Source organism: Pogoniulus pusillus, chromosome 14, assembly GCF_015220805.1.
Source record: "Pogoniulus pusillus isolate bPogPus1 chromosome 14, bPogPus1.pri, whole genome shotgun sequence".
Lineage (NCBI taxonomy): Eukaryota > Metazoa > Chordata > Aves > Piciformes > Lybiidae > Pogoniulus > Pogoniulus pusillus.
This window is the reverse complement of record NC_087277.1, coordinates 25719227-25735894: the sequence shown is the minus strand read 5'-3', so window position 1 is coordinate 25735894 and position 16668 is coordinate 25719227. Positions and strand designations below refer to the sequence as shown.

The 16668-nt window shown below is 43.9% G+C and overlaps 1 protein-coding gene across 2 annotated transcripts in view; it reads right to left on the bottom strand.

Annotated features, from left to right (window-relative positions):
• Window positions 1-414: 414 nt before the first annotated feature.
• Window positions 415-16668, bottom strand: part of RDH10 (retinol dehydrogenase 10) — a 29533-nt gene continuing 13279 nt past the window's right edge. For both annotated transcript variants that reach the window (XM_064154649.1, XM_064154647.1), the window contains exons 3-6: window positions 6265-6363; window positions 4834-4979; window positions 4368-4499; window positions 415-1811 (exon numbers count right to left, since the gene is read on the bottom strand). In XM_064154649.1, coding sequence (XP_064010719.1) covers window positions 1688-1811; window positions 4368-4499; window positions 4834-4979; window positions 6265-6363 — 501 coding nt within the window. In that variant the 3' untranslated portion in view covers window positions 415-1687. The remainder of the gene's footprint in view (window positions 1812-4367; window positions 4500-4833; window positions 4980-6264; window positions 6364-16668) is intronic.

Here is a 16668-nt window from a genome sequence, read left to right as displayed (position 1 = left end):
CTATTCTCCACACAGACACTGATGCTTTTATTACAGGCTTACACAGAAAATAAGGATAGCTGCACTGAAAGTAGAGTTTCTTTTTAACTCCCTAAAGCAGTACCAGGTCATTTTTATGTAGACCTAAATGAAACTCCACAGAAAAATCAAATTAAAGGTCTTCAAAAGCTCCCTGGCCAGTTACTCTGTTGAGGAGTTTAGGAAATAGAGAAAAATGGTCAGCTCCTAAAGGCTAATTTCACAGGACTTGCTGATAGATGCAAGATCACACTGTAAGCCATGCAGCTGCCAACCTGCAGGAGATCGGAATTGAGAGCAGTAAATATTCACACTGCATGGAGACCAAGGAGCTATGGAACAGGCACAAGTAGTCTGCATCAGTTTGGACTTTAAAGGAAACATTCCAGTCATAGCTTTAAGGAAAAGGTGGCTCACTTTAATAACCACAGGCACTGGTCACTATTTAACAAGACATTCTATAAAAGTAATCACAATTTATCCCATAGTAGTTTACAAGTGGATGGTATACATTAAGATACAGAGGTAGAAGTTCACTTTTACAATGCTTCACTACTACAGATTACCAAATTCAAGGCACAAAATTGTTTGCTTTACAAAACAAATACTGTAAAAATGACATATGTTGTAGAACAGCAAGAGTACAACTTCAAAAAGAGAACCTTCACACTCTTTATTCTGCATGTAGAGTTGCATCAGGCATTATCCTATTTTTCCTTTGCTAATAATTGGCATTTGACCAGCACTTACATAAACAGTTTGTATCTCAGCTGAGTTGCTTTGTCTTTTAGGCACAAGTCCAGTTATAGAAATGAAATATAACAGCTTCCCTGGGGGAGTGGGAGAACTCCATCAGAAGAAAGACTAAGTAGGAGGAGAAACATACAGCTTGTAAGTGCAGATTGGACTCTGACACACAGAAGGAAACAGAAAGAGTATTTCAAATGAAGTGACTTGAAAAAGAGATTTCAGTTTAAATCATTGACTGCATTGTTAGAAAAGCAGAGGCCCAGCACTAGTTTGCTCTGAGCACATCTGAGACATTCACTGGCCTTTGAATCAGCAGAGACTTACAAGTTTCTTTTCATCTTTGTTGAAATAGAACACACAGTGGCTACAAGAGAGTGACATCACAATTTGGCCATGTGTCCTTCAGAGACCTTGGGTGAATAAGTGAAGAGATGCATTCAGCAACTTGAATTTGCTAAAAGGTCATGAGCAGTAGCTGAAGAATCAAGATTTCCCTCCCCCTTCCCAAACAAGAGGGAAAGACAAACGACTTCTGAAACACTGGGCTGTGGAGCTGGAGAGGGCTCTAAGACAGGCCTTGGCAGGCTGAGGAAGAGATCTCACACAGTGCACCTCTACAAGAAGTAGCATGACTGCTTTCCTGTACATACAGTGATATTCTAAAGGACAATAGTGGCAGCTACATCATAAATTCACTTTGCTTACCTAGCACATTTTCCAAGTACTCTAGTCAGTTTTATTTACAGTATATAAAAAAGAATCATTGACTTTCGTAGAGTTCAATACACAGGTTTAGGACCCAAGAGAATGCCACAGTAAGATGTTGCCATTTGCATCTGTTAGATGCAAGTGCACTTCACCATTCAGTCATGTAACATTATCATATTCACCATCACATCTTAGTCCATCCAAAGTAGTGTCAAATCCCATTTTTTGCTTCGTTGTTGTTTGTAGCCTGTTTCCTTTGAGCAATGAAAGGGTACATACACTTGTCTGCTCCCAGGAATCGGTACATGCACACCACTGCTTCAAAGGGCAGGATACTGTCAAAAAGAGGCCGGCAAATGGTTAGAAGACAGCACAAACAAAGCTTCTGCTTACACTTTGGACTCAGTCTCCTCAAAAGAAAGAATCACTACTAAGGAGGCTTCTTAGAAACTTCAGTGATTTTTATTTCACAGTGAGGAGGCTCAGGGGGGACCTCATTGCTGTCTACAACTACCTGAAGGGAGGCTGTAGCCAGGTGGGGGTTGGACACAGGGGACACAGTCTCAAGTTGTGCCAGGAGAAAGTATAGGCTGGATGTTAGGAGGAAGTTCTTCACAGAGAGAGTGATTTCCCATTGGAATGGGCTGCCCAGGGAGGTGGTGGAGGCACCATCCCTGGAGGTGTTCAAGAAAAGCCTGGCTGAGGCACTTAGTACCATGGTCTAGTTGACTGGATAGGGCTGGGGGATAGTTTGGACTGGATGATCTTGGAGATCTCTTCCAACCTGGTTGATTCTATGATACTGAGGGAGAGAACTGCAATTCTAAAGCCTTACCTATACAGGCAAGCAGAAAGGAGGAAGAAGCTGCTTATTCACAGGACTCCATCTTAGACTAGATTTTCTGCTGCTTCTTTAGAAGCAGTGTGATGGCCTGTTTAAGTGGGGGGTGGAGGGCAAGTAAATCAGAAGGCAAGCAGTGTGATGGCCTGTTTAAGTGGGGGGTGGAGGGCAAGTGAATCAGAAGGCCTACCAGAAGCAAAGCATCAGCAGAGGTCACCAGACATTTTGGATATGCTTTAATGTGGGATTACTGCTAATGCCATTCTTTGATCACCAGATGTCTAACAACCTTGACTTACATTCTAAACTCAATCATCTATCCTCAGAAATTGAGGTGTGAAGTAAAGAGAGAATTTTCTCTTCCCCTCTCCAGATAAAATTCCAAGAGGTGATCATATGATGGATGTCTGGCTACAGACCCTCCTCTCCCTCCCAAATCCACAAAATATTACTTCTATTTCAAGTGCAGCACTCAGGAGCTCCAGTGAAAGACTAAGATGGGATTTGAGCGACCTGTTCTAGAGGGAGGTGTCCTTGTCTATGGCAAGGGTTTGGAACTAGATGATCTTTGAGGTCATTTCCAACATAAACCATTCTATGATTTTCTCATGCCTGGAAACAGAGGCAGACATTCAGAATCTAGCCACAAGGAGTACTGACCACTGAAGCGCTGAGAAGTAGATGTCACCAGTACAGGTGTCCTCACTGCCAGCAGTCCTGCTTGTGCAGTAGCCACTGGAAGGCCTTTGATCCGAGTGCTGCTGCCTGGGGCATGGATTATACAGAAGCTTTGATCTCCCTGTTAGATGTGAAAGTGTTGAACCAAGATCACCCAAGGGCCTTTGATGTGACCGTTGCTGCATAAGGCACTGCTTGTGCAGAGAGCACTGAAGCACTATGAGCTTCTAAGAAGTTCTTAAAGATGCTGACAGTGGCCTTGATTTGTTGGCAGAAGTGACATGTACATAAATCTCCTCTAAGAAAGTGCTGAGCAGTGAAGCATCCCCTAGTCTTTGGTGAACATGCCCATCTGTAGAAGGAAAGCAAAGCGGGGCGTTGGGGCTCTCTCTCACACTACCATAGGAGACTTGATGCAGAGGAGAACCACTGCCTTGCAAGGGGACTCAAAATTCCCAGGGCTAGCAGTTTCAGCCATCCTTTGCAGGAGGAGAAAAGATGACACTGCTATGTTTTAAAGGTGCCTCCTACAAGCCAGAGATTTAAAAGGATAACAGAGCCGTGAATCTGCTCTCTAAAGTGGAATGCAAGCGGTGATGCTGCATCAGCAGGTCTGAGCCACCTCCTGTAGCACCACACAGCACTGAACTGTTAGCCTGTTTACTAAAGAGCTCCCATCCAAAATTTATGCTGTGTTAGAACAAGAGAGATGCTGAGGTGCTGGAACGTGTCCAGAGAAGGGCAACAAAGCTGGTGAGGGGCCTGGAACACAAACCCTATGAGGAGAGGCTGAGGGAGCTGGGGGTGTTTAGCCTGGAGAAGAGGAGGCTCAGGGCAGACCTCATTGCTGTCTACAACTACCTGAAGGGAGGCTGTAGCCAGGTGGGGTTGGTCTCTTCTCCCAGGCAACCAGCAATAGAACAAGGGGACACAGTCTCAAGTTGTGCCAGGGGAGGTCTAGGCTGGATGCTAGGAGAAAGTTGTTGGCAGAGAGAGTGATTGGCATTGGAATGGGCTGCCCAGGGAGGTGGTGGAGGCACCGTCCCTGGAGGTGTTCAAGAAAAGACTGGATGAGGCACTTAGTGCCATGGTGTATTTGACTGGATAGGGCTGGGGGATAGGCTGGGCTGGATGATCTTGGAAGTCTCTTCCAACCTGGTTGATTCTACGATTCTATGAGATCTCCGGTTTATGGAGACTCCCAAGCAATTTGCACTCATGCAAGCCAAGACAGATTGTGAACTCTAACAAAAGAGCATCTATGGCCTACGTGGGTGGGAGGTTGTTTGTATCCAGAAAGCAGATGTGGCTCATGTGTTTGACTGGTGTTGTGCAGGTTGTGCTGTCAATGAATTGGCCCTTTAGGTCCTACCTTTTCATGAAGGTGACCATGTACATGAGGCGAGGTGTGCAGATCATTGGCTGGTCCGTAAGGATAGCTCTCATGGCCTGCTTCACACAGTACTCTGGTTTCAAGGGTGGAAGGAAAGGCTCAATTTCTTTTCTGAAAGAGTTGATATATAATAAGATACATAAAGGACTGCAGATCTCAGTCAAGAGTTTATTAACCCACTTTTTTTGGAATGTCTTAACAGAGACACAAACTTCCAATTTTTCAGGTTCACTCTTAAGTGAAAGTCACAAAGATTTATAGCTCAAAATTTGTGTTGCCCAAGTATAAAAGGACACAAGACACTCAATGAGTTCAGAGTGTCTTCAAGTTTAGCACTAGCATATCTTAAAGCAGATGTAATCATTAATTTAGTATTTTTATATAACAAATCAGTTACCTGCAAGTACTTTTATGACACTGCAGAGAGCAGGAGAATTTTACTCACCTGATCCTACATCCTCTAAACATTCCTGTATCTACAAGATAAGGGCAGACTAAAGTTGTTTTGATTCCATCCTTTTCAGCAGCCTTCAATTCATGACTCAAAGACTCATGGAAACCCACAGCTCCAAATTTGCTGGCGCAATAATCCTGTGTCGGTAATGAGCAAAAGGAAAAACATGCAACTTAAAAAGGACAGTAAGAATTAGTTGTGTTCAAACCCAAAACATAGCTGAGGTGATTCTGCACAGGTTTTCAAAGCAACCAGAAGAGGTACTCACTGACTGCAGCATCACATCAACTCATTTATCACTTTACTTTTGAGGCAATCAGTACAGCAGGAAAGCTGAAGGTAGGGGGAGTCTCTGAATCAGGCAGGCTCACAGGGTGAGTTTCTCTAAATACCAGCTTGATTAAATGTTAGAACAAAGGGCTGAGACACCCAATCCTACCTTGAGTCAGATTTGAGAAGGCTGGACAGCTGGCAGGGCATAGATGTAAAATCCTAAAAGCTTTGTGTTTTTTTCATGTTAGTTTCAGCAGAATATGCATTATTGAGTTCTCAGATGAGCATACATATGTCACAAAAATATTACATTCTGCAACATTAAAAGCTATCTGCACAGGCAGCAGCATCTGAGTTTTCTGTTGGAAGTCCAACTCTGCTGGTGGTCACACCCACAGACTGGGGAATTCTTTGCAGTTTTCTGAAGACAGTAAATACAAAGCCTGAAGTTACACCAGCTTCATTCATTCGCTACAAAACACTGCAGTTTCAGGTCCTGCAGTGAGCCTTACAAATAGGCAAAGAAGCCTGTGCTGCTGGGGTAATGTGACCATGATTCTGTTAGACACAGCCATTAATTGTCACTCAAATGTATGCATTTTTGTTCACACTTGCTCTAACAATCCAAAAAGCAAGATGATAAGCTCTAATACTAATCTAGTTTTATGTACCTAACAAGTCCCACAAACCAGAGCTGTCAAAGAGCTGCTAGCAATGAGACAATCTAATGCTTTTAGCTGGGAGCCCAGTGAAGCACAGACCCATCCATTCTGAAGGAAAGGCTGGCAGCCATTTCCTTGCAGAAGCAGGAAACAGAACACTCCTTTTGTGAACCATGCCTCCAACTTAGCACTGAGGATCTTGATAGGAGTAGGTAGGTGGGCACTTCTAGGTTCCTAACTGTATCAGGCAATTCAAAATCATTTAGCATTCTGAAATCCTTAGCCACCTCAGGCTTCCTTTCCAGATGGCAATCCCACATGCAAAGCAGGCAAATAAGGTGTCTGCTCAAGTCCTGTGGATCCCACTCAGGGAATTGTGTGTGGCATCATAACTTTCAAGTATCTTTGAAGAAGTGACAATTTTCTCTAGCTGATAATACAAAAATCTTATCCTAAGCAAGACACACTAACCATAAGTCCAACAAACCTCCACTCCTGCAGTGCTGAACAATCCCAAGGAACTTGCCACTGTCACAATGTGTCCATGATTCATTTCCAGCATCTTGGGAAGGAATGCTTTAGTGGTCTACAAAGTAAAAACAAACAAACCAATACAATAAAAGCAACCAACACTCAGCATTCTACATGAATGACAAGCAATCAAAACCTCTATCTCAGTTCATTATCAAGGATTGTGAAGTATGAATCACAGAATCAAGCAGGTTGGAAGAGACCTCCAAGATGATCCAGTCCAAACTATCACTCAACCTTATCCCATCAAGTAGACCATGGCATTAAGTGCCTTAGCCAGGCTTTTCTTAGACACCTCCAGGGACAGCAACTCCACCACCTCCCTGGGCAGCCCATTCCAATGGCAAATCACTCTCACTGGGAAGGTCACTGTATGATCACCATACAGCTTTTGAAACTCCAGGTTTGCCAACAGAAAATCTGCACCTTGTTTTGTGAATTCAGACAGCAAGGATTGCAGCTCCAGAAATCCTAAAGTTAAAGGATCATTTGAGCTCAGACATGTTTATTCTTCTGCAAGAGACTAGTTATCAGAAAGAGATAATTTGACCCTAAAATGGAAGTAACTTTTTTTTCCCCCTGAAGACAGCAAAAGGAATGCACCATCTAGCCCATCTCTTAAGAAGAGTGGTGATTATCAGCTCCAGTTACTGGCAGCTTGGTTTGTAAGTTAGATATGGCTACTTTTATCCCATTAGCTTATCACCCTGGACATTGTACATTAAAAACAAGTACAAGGGGAAGACTGCTTGCTGATGTTACTCTTTACATGTAATGCAGTAAATATCTGCTAGTCTAAATTACTTCCCATCTTTATTAGCATCCAGAAGCATTGCTCTAACTAAAAGGACATTTCTATGATCAGTTGGACTTTTCTACTATCAGTTCACTAAGAGTTTCAAATTAAACCAAAAAAGGAAAAGGAAGTCTGCAGATGAAGTTTTGATTTCAGCCTTCCATGGTTTGATTACAAAAGTCTGCTTCTGCTTAAAAACCCAAGAGTTAACACCTTGAAAGATTAGATTTTAAGCAGTAAATTGAAAGTATTTACCAGAAGATCACTCCTGCCTGAGTGATTTACTAGAAGATCACTCTTGCTTTTGTCATAAGGTTTCAGAAGCTGACTCAGCACTTTCCTTTTTGAATAAGTATTAAGCAGAGCACCATATATGCTACAAAAAAACCCCACCCCAAACCAATAAATGAATGAAGGTAGTGAAATTGTATGAGTAGTTCAGATTTCCCCCAGCTTCCAGGCTGCCAGTGTTCCATAGGAGATAATTTCTGAACTGCCAGAGAACTTCAGGCAATGTTTTTCAATCACAAACATGCCCAGTTACTATATACATCTATTGATGACAGAGCTATTCTTTTCTGATTCACTGGGTAGCATGAATGCTGAAGCCTCCCATGATCTTCCCACGTAATTTGGATCCAAACAGAACACACGAATGCCCCTTCAGTATTTGCTGCTTGCTGGGTTGTTGGTCTGAGTGGTGTCAGCTGCATTCTTAAAAAGACATGCAAGCTGCAGCTGAAGCCATCTAATTCCATTCTTATGCTGTCTGCATTTTCCAATCACAGACGTCAGGACAGTTTTGCCCTAATGATTTTCACATGTTCTTGTACAACATTTTTGCCTGCAGGTGTTAAATGACTAATCCAGACCTCCTAACACCACACAAAAGAGTGTTTTCACTGGACAGCTGGCAGAGGAGAGAAAATTAACAGACCTCCTCACTCCTTGCCTTTTCTACTGTTGATTCACACGACTTGGAGATTCTGTCATTAACTGCAATAATGAAGCTAATGATAAAAATAATCTGGGAGTCAGTTGCTTTGCATTTGTTTGTCTCCTCATGGCAGGAATCTCTAAACCTCTTATAGAGAGCCATGGACAAGAGGTTAGTTTGCTGTTAACCTAAGCTGTGCCAGGCACACCAAGTTTCAGCCTCTCTTCATGTGTTGCATGGCAAAAAAAGGCCAGTCCTCAGACGGCAGTGCCATCTGGAAAGGTGAGAGGCACTTGGACAGCACTGAAGCTCTGCAGTGCAGTGTTTGTCTGTAGCCTGCTTCAGACAGCAGCACAACTGTGGGGGGTATACTGCCCTGACCCTCCAATGCTATCCCTGCAAGAGCTCCATGCTCCCAATTCAGCCCTGCTCACAATTTACTCCCCTCTGGAGCATTAGTCAGCTCCATCAGCAGTTTCCACTCACGCCTCAGCTATCTGTCCACATCACATCAGAATGACTGATTGCCACCTCACACTGCCAGAAAGCTTGATAATGCAAACTGAGGCCCTGGCTGAAAACCACAGCAACTGCAGAAAGGGGCACTCATCTTGGAGGTTGTCTTGGGGCACTGAAAGAAGGGAAAGCAGCAGTAATAGATTTATTTCCTTACCACTTTCAAGACATGAATTAATCTTTTCTTCCAAGAGAAGTACACCAAGTTTGCTGGACTGCCTTCTCTGGTACCTTCACCTTTTTTTCCTCCCCTGTATTTTTCTTTTAATTATGAGGAACTATCACTAGGTGTCTATAAAGACCTATATAAATATAAGCTACAGATGAGAATTTTCACAGGCATAGCTATAGGAGTATGGAAAATAATGAGAACAACTGCAGAGCAATGGCTTTCAGAAAGCCTGCTCAGCTATGCTGCACTCCTTCAACACAAAAATTACACAGGCTAAGTTTTCAGAGCTTGTGGCTAAAGAAAACCATTTTCAGCCAAGAGTAAAGTGGCACACGATGAACAAGCCCTGTTGAGGACACTTTGGATGACACCCTCTGCACTTGAACTGCAGACTGAGCAACTCCCAGCAGCAGAACTATACTCACTTCACAGAAGTCATCTCTTAAAAGGCCATTTATGGCCCCGCAGGAAAAAGCACAGCTCCTGTGCTCTGAAGACAATCAGCAATTCATAGAAATCTTTGCATGAGACCTCAGTGTTCTGAAGCAGCCTGTTCAGGGCAGGCCTCTGTGCTTTGTCATGAGATGTTACTCTGCAAATCCATTTAAAACCTGAAACTAAGGCAGTCTATAAAGACAGCACAACTGTCATAAGTAGAAAGCTTAGCAGTCAACTATCCACGTCTCAGAAGTAGTTTTGGTTGCTGCCATTCTCCAGCTATCTGCAACAGCTGGGAGTCGGTACTGGAAAACAAGCCGTGTCAGAGGCAGACACACCCTATGGGGGGATGCATTTTCCAGCCTCAGAGTGAAGCCTTGCCCACTGCTCCTCCCAGCCTCCTCTTGCTGGGAAAAACAATCCCGAAGTGAAGTTACTCTCTGCCATGGTATAAGGAATCCCCAGATAAACCACTGTTCTCACTGAGCCTCTAGCACAGCCTCCTTCCTCGATCAAAGCAGTTCCCTTCATATTCTGATCCTCAACTTTCCTGCCTGCCACAAACCAGATCAACCTAGTTTCTTGTTTCTAGTTTCTTTCAGCTTCAGCTACATCTGCCTACCAGATCTGAAGTCTTCTGTGTGCTTGTGCTCCTGAGAAACTAGTGAAGAGTTTGGCCAGCTCAGAGCAGGATGCCTCCTGGGTGGCCTTGCCATCTGGAGTTTGTCTGAACAGGTAGCACAGCCCACATCAGTCTTCTGAGGTGATGCATGGCCATGCTAATCCTCCATGAAAAAAAAAAAACTATGAGAAGACATGGAGCAAGAAATGTGTTTTGACCATGGCATCAGAGGTCATGAACCAGGCCCCCAAAATTATTCAAATCAACTGGAGTGATTTAATCAAACTATCTGCCTTCTAGCTTGATCCCTTGGCTTTTGGTTTTACCTCTCACAGCTGCAGAGGAAGACACGTAACAAAAACATTTAAGTACTTAAAGTCAGAGCTGAGTCTTCTATTAATGACAAACAGACATCAAGGCTGATGAGAAACCAGTAAGCAGAATGGAGTGGATCAAAGGAATTGTGTTGTGATGCATCAGGGAAGTGTTTAACCTCACAGAATAGAAATTAAGCATCCTCTTCATTCAAAGTTAGATTCTTCTTTCCTTTTAATTGAAGCTAAGCATCCTTTTGACTCAAAATTAACTTTTCCTTTCCTTTTTTGATTTGATCTTCCTCTTCACTCAAAATGATCTTTTTTTTTTTTCCTTCAATAAAAAAAAAAGAATGGAACCCCTCAAAAGCACAGTGCAAACATACACATTCCAGCCTACATTTCTAACCTAGTTTAGCTACAGCAACTAGGCAGGCTAGCTGGAACACAGGAAGCTGTTCTGAATGGAGACCAAAGCCAGTTTTCCAAGCTAGTTTAGACTTTAAACTGTTTTGGAGCCTACAGATCAATTCCTAACCTTTTAAGCCTTTTCCTCCACACTTCTGAACACACCAGTGAGAAGAAGCTATTCCCAGTTAGCTGTAAGCAAAACATCTATTCCATGTGCACCCAGCTTTAATGACTTACTTCTTACAAGTGTGAAACTGAACAAGCATTTACATGTCACTTCATAGCTTTCGTAATCTGTTCTCAACATTTTGGTTTACGGCAAATTAACTTCCAACAGTCTAGCACTTCTTCCCCTCCCCTTCCCCAAATTCTTTAGTCCCATTCTTAATGAAACAGAACTCAAAAGATTGTGCAACACAAAGAGCAGCCCAGCTGCAATGTCAAGACAAATTAGTCTAAATACAGCAACTGAGAATATGAAGAAATACTGTGTTTGGGAAAGTGATTTTTTTAATTGAGTTTTAGATTAATTATCCCTAAAGAGGATGCAAGAGCCCAGGGAAAACAATGTTAGCTGTATGCAGCTCAGGACAATGGGTGCTGAGTGCACAGTGTACAGCAAACTGTGTGCTAACTTGAGGTTAGAGCAGAGAAACCAAGCAAGCAGGTACCACACATAAGGTCCTCTAAGTTTCTGGGTTTCAGTACAGTATTTTTTCCCCCATAATTTCTGCCTTTTCTCTATGTTCAAAAGCCCTTTTAAACTATTTTGATGGCATAAGTAAGCTCCTGTACTGTCAGGCAAAAATTCCTTTATGCCAAAAGCAAAGTTCATTGTCCACCCAGCCCCTCCAGGTGAGGAGGATGGAGCACAGTTAATTTTCTGGGGGTGATCATAGCAGGTAAGTTTTCGCCTCACTCCAGCTCTCCACACCAGTAGTGTACTGGTGCACCAGAGAAGACACCTCCCAGGCCACAGCTGTTCCTGATTGCCAAGACAGCTGCATAACAGCGCAGATGAGTGCAGCATTTGGGTAAATGTGTTGTTTCATCTGCATGTTAAACACTACTCAGACAGACCCAAGAAACAAAATTGCTGCAATTAGTCAAGGACTCATCCAGGCAACTCTGGGAAGCAGAGATGGCAACAGCCTGGCGTCATGCATTTCAGCTAAGAGTGGACTACTACAAGGGAGCCAGGGGCAAGGAAATGTTGCTCAAGTGTTTGTCTCAAGTAACTTTCTGTTTATCATCTACTACCTTCTGCCGTCTTTTATTCCAACTCTCCTTTGCAGACCACAGCAGGACACACCGCAGGGTCTCCTAGCCCCACATGCAACAGCACATGGCCACCGCACTGCAGGGTTCTCCTAGCCCCATGGCCAACAGCACATGGCCACCGCACCTCAGGGTTCTCCTAGCCCCATGGCCAACAGCACATGGCCACCACACCACAGGGTCCTCCTAGCCCCACAGCCAACAGCACATGGCCACCGCACCTCAGGGTCCTCCTAGCCCCACATGCAACGGCATGTGGCCACCACACAGCAGGGTCCTCCTAGCCCCACAGCCAACAGCACATGGCCACCGCACCTCAGGGTCCTCCTAGCACCACAGCCAACAGCACATGGCCACCACACCACAGGGTCCTCCTAGCCCCACAACCAACAGCACATGGCCACCACACCGCAGGGTCCTCCTAGCCCCACAGCCAACAGCACATGGCCACCGCACCGCAGGGTCCTCCTAGCCCCACAGCCAACAGCACATGGCCACCGCACCTCAGGGTCCTCCTAGCCCCACAGCCAACAGCACATGGCCACCGCACCTCAGGGTCCTCCTAGCCCCACGGCCAACAGCACATGGCCACCACACAGCAGGGTCCTCCTAGCCCCACACGCAACGGCACGTGGCCACCACACAGCAGGGTCCTCCTAGCCCCACATGCAACGGCATGTGGCCACCACACAGCAGGGTTCTCCTAGCCCCACACGCAACGGCATGTGGCCACCACACAGCAGGGTCCTCCTAGCCCCACACGCAACGGCATGTGGCCACCACACAGCAGGGTCCTCCTAGCCCCACATGCAACAGCATGTGGCCGCCACACAGCAGGGTCCTCCTAGCCCCACACATCACAGGGTTCTCCTAGCCCCACACGCAATGGTCCCTGTAACTCTTCTGCAGACTGGCTGTGGCAGCCTTGCCTTGCAGCAGCTCTGTCCAAACTCAGCAGCATTGGTGCTACTGTGTGTTAAAAGGAAAGAAAGGTGCTTGGAAGGCAGAAATAGCCCACGACAGGCTTATCAGTAAATACACTGAAGTTATTCTCAGCTAGTCACGCAGCCCAGCTTATTTCAGAGATAAGCACTTCGAGTTTTATAAACAGGGTAAAACTTCACTTGCAGGATTTGAGTGAAAGCTACTGCCAAGCAGTTTTAGAAGAGACCTTGAAAATCCTACACCCGTGTCACTTTCAAACCAAACTTCAAGTTAGAGGCTAGAATATCCAAAATGCCTCCTCACGCACCAAAGCAGGCAGTTACAAGCCTAGATGTCACCATTTAGTTTCCTTCTAAATTTATTTGTTCCAATGAGAAGAGTGATCTGTCATTTGCACTATCCCCTCAATGACTTTTCCCATGTGATCTCCACATGCCTCTTAAATTCCATTTCTCTAAGATATTAGGTTAAGGTGAGATTAGTAACTGTGCTAAGACTATGTGAAAATAACTAGTACTGGAGTTGAAGATTTGAGACCACACAGCACTGTGCCTGTAAGAGAAAGCAGACAGAAGTCTACAACTACTGTTGACCTTGCTAACATAAGGGACCAAAGCTGTACTTTGAAGGACTTTAGATGTCTCTGATGACTGTTTTCAAGCAGCTCTGGGCCCTTTCTAGATAGCCATTGTCTAAGTAAATATGTGAATAGTTATGGAATTCGGTTCTGTTTCTGCTCTTTGGTTTCTCTGGTCAAGAAGTGATAATGCAAAGGAGGCCAGAATCACCCTGTCTTCCTCAAGTAATGAAGGGAAAAAGCAAGACACACGTTTCTCTGGACTTCTGATGGGTCTACCTGGATCCTGCTGGACCAAAAAGGATTAAGAGATAAACATGGTATCTCCAAAACAGATCCTTTTGGATCAAAAAGGATCAGAAGATAAACACTGAAATCCCCAAGCCAAGCTTCCATAGACAGCTGTATTAAAAGCATGGAAAACTATACAAGGATTGCCCTCAAGTGTGCCTTGCACTAGCCCTGTGTTCAAAACAAAAATGCTAGACTTCCCAATATTTAATCTCAAAAGGAGATCCTTAGTTAGCTCCTAGCAGGCAACACAACTTTCTGTTTCTCACTAAAGCTTGACTTGTCCTTCACATAAAACCCCATTGTTTCATGGCCATGGGGATAAGCAGCATTTAATGCTTAACATACATGCACAGCAATGATGCTACAGCTGCCTTGCAACCAAAAGCCCATGAACAAACAGGACAGACTTTAACAGAAGTCTGTAATGATGATGAGTAATAAAGAAGCAAAGCCACACAACCCCAGCCCCAATACTTTGAAAAGGAAGGATACCCAAAGTCAAATTACACATCTGAAGATCTACCCAAGTTAAGAGGTGAAGACAATGAACAGTTTGAAGAATTGTTATGATAAAATGCAACATAAAGTTGTAGATGATTCACAGGGCATCTTTTTTCCCCCCTCCCTCCAACTCCACATTAAATACTGCTTTGAAGTACATAAGGCCTTAGTAAAAACACAACCCCCCCCAAGTGAGTAAAGTAATGGCTTAATTCATTATGAATTCACATGAGTAATTAACATTCCTGTTTTCTCCACCTCATGACTGATGCATACACAAAATCCCCTGCTTCTCAACAAAGCATTTAATCAGCTGAGAAGCACCAAGACTGTAGAACACTAGATTAAATCTTATTTACTGGAGTTTGCCAGTGGGTTTGTTAGTAGTAACAGCTGTCTGCCATGCCATTAAGTATGCCACAGGCCATATTTACATTACAACCCTGCTAAGCATTGGTACTGTTTAGGGTCCAGTTCCAAAGTTCCTCCAGTTTTCAAAGCCAATGGTTACCACTGTTTCCTGTGAATGGTTCAGTTATTGCACTGCTTCCTCTTACAGAGTCAATGCATGTCAAGTGTATCAGAAGAAAGCTGAAACTGAAGTAGTTTCCTTAATCAGAACCTAGTGCCAGAAAGCTGTTTACAATGGGTAGACAGTAAAGATAAGATAAGTAATGCTATTTAAAATAGCCCAAACCAACAGAAACACAGGAAACTAATACCACTAGTTATCTCTCAAACATTAATCATTGATTTCCACTCTTTACTACTCAAACTAATTATGTCATGTCTAGGGCAACTGAACATTGCCTGGTTAAAGTGCCTTTTGTATAGTTTAACAGGGCTCAGCTGAAAAAGGGTTGTGTCTACAGACAGGGGAATATGAAGAGCTTAGGAAAGTACACTGCAACAGGAACTTTTGTTACTGTTGCCTCATGCCACTACATTGTCTCTCCCTCCCTTCTAGGGCTTCTTTTCCTGGGGTCTTAGGTAACTGAGACAGCTTTGTTGTCCTCATCTAAAGTGTACAGTAAGTACTCAAGACTGCTACCTAAATAATACAAGTCCTGCTTCAGAAGTTTTCCTCCTTGACAAAAAGTATCACTAGCTCATGTTTCTTTCTCGTGGTATGCTACTAATCCAACTGCCAGCTCTCTTACAGAAAGCTTTTCTGCATTCTCCACCATCACACTGCTCTACATTTTGACTGTACTTTTCATCAGGGCAGGGGTTTAGGTACACATAACATAGCCAAAGTTGGCTTTAATTTCTTCTTAAGATCATTTCAGTTCTGTTTAGAGAGGCCACTACTTTCTATGCATTCTGGGCATGAAGAAGTTCAAGCATTCCAGCTGAACTACCCTTGCTATTTCTCTACCAGCAACTGATAGTGAGAGCCTTCCCATTACTGCTATGCACTCTCCAATTCTTCTGAGAACTTTCATACTCTTTCCCCAAGATGAAACAAATTTTAGATTTACATGCTTTTAAAATCCTTTCCAGCCTTGATGTCAAGCCTGTCCTGTGAAGAGTTTTATCTTTCTAATAACTATGTCACCAGCCATATCTATGGAAGCATCTAGCTGCCTTTAATGAGCATGCCATAATGCACACAAATTTGCCTGCTTTCACCTACACTTGGACATACCACTCTGCTGATGCCTAACTTCCTATCTAAGCAGCAGTACCTATCACTGTTTCAGTCACTGTATAATTAGAATCCCTTCCCTCCAGAGCCCACACATCTTCCCTTTCATAGGGCTAGGAAAAACAAAGCACATTCCCACAGGTTGTCCAGAGAGGCTGTAGAAATTTTCATGCTGTCTGGACGCAGTCTTGAGCCACTGGCTCTAGGTGACCCTGCTGAATCCTTCAGCATTCTGTGATTCTCTGTTTCAGTGCAACAACCCCCTGCTCAACAGCCCATTGCTCTTCCTCTTGGAGAGGAAGACAGTCACAAGCCAGTAGAGACTTTGCACGCTTTATCTCTATTAACCGTGAGTTATCAACTCATGATCTTAAGTGGGAAGGATGCTGATTCCTTTGCTATCTTTCTCCTGTATCTCCCCTTACACTGTAATAAATTATCCTGCTCTGTCTGAGATGGTGTCTGTTCTGCCTCCACTTCTCCTCCTCCTTTGGTCTCAAGTTTTTTCAGCTAGAGAGAGGCTCCAGTGAAGCAGTGCAGAACACCTAGATGAATTTCTTGTGGAATAAACACATTTCCAGCTGAGTTCAGAACGAACATGCTACACTCTTCTCAAAAAATAATGATGCTCTTCTCCTAGCTCTAAGATGTCCCCCAGTAACAACACTCCCTGGCCAACTTCTGAAGGGTATTCTGAGTCTTCACAGGCAACCCTGCCTGCTTAGAATGGTAATGTCTTTTATAGGACAAAGCAATTGTGTTGGATACTCCACAGCCAGCAGAGAGGGAGGAAGATGGCATCCCTGCTGGAGCAATGTGAAAGAGTGGAACATAAGGTGCCAGTGATATTTGCTGAGGATTTCAAATGCCAAACTACTCTAGAAGCTGAGAAGCCTTAGCAGTGGGTAAGA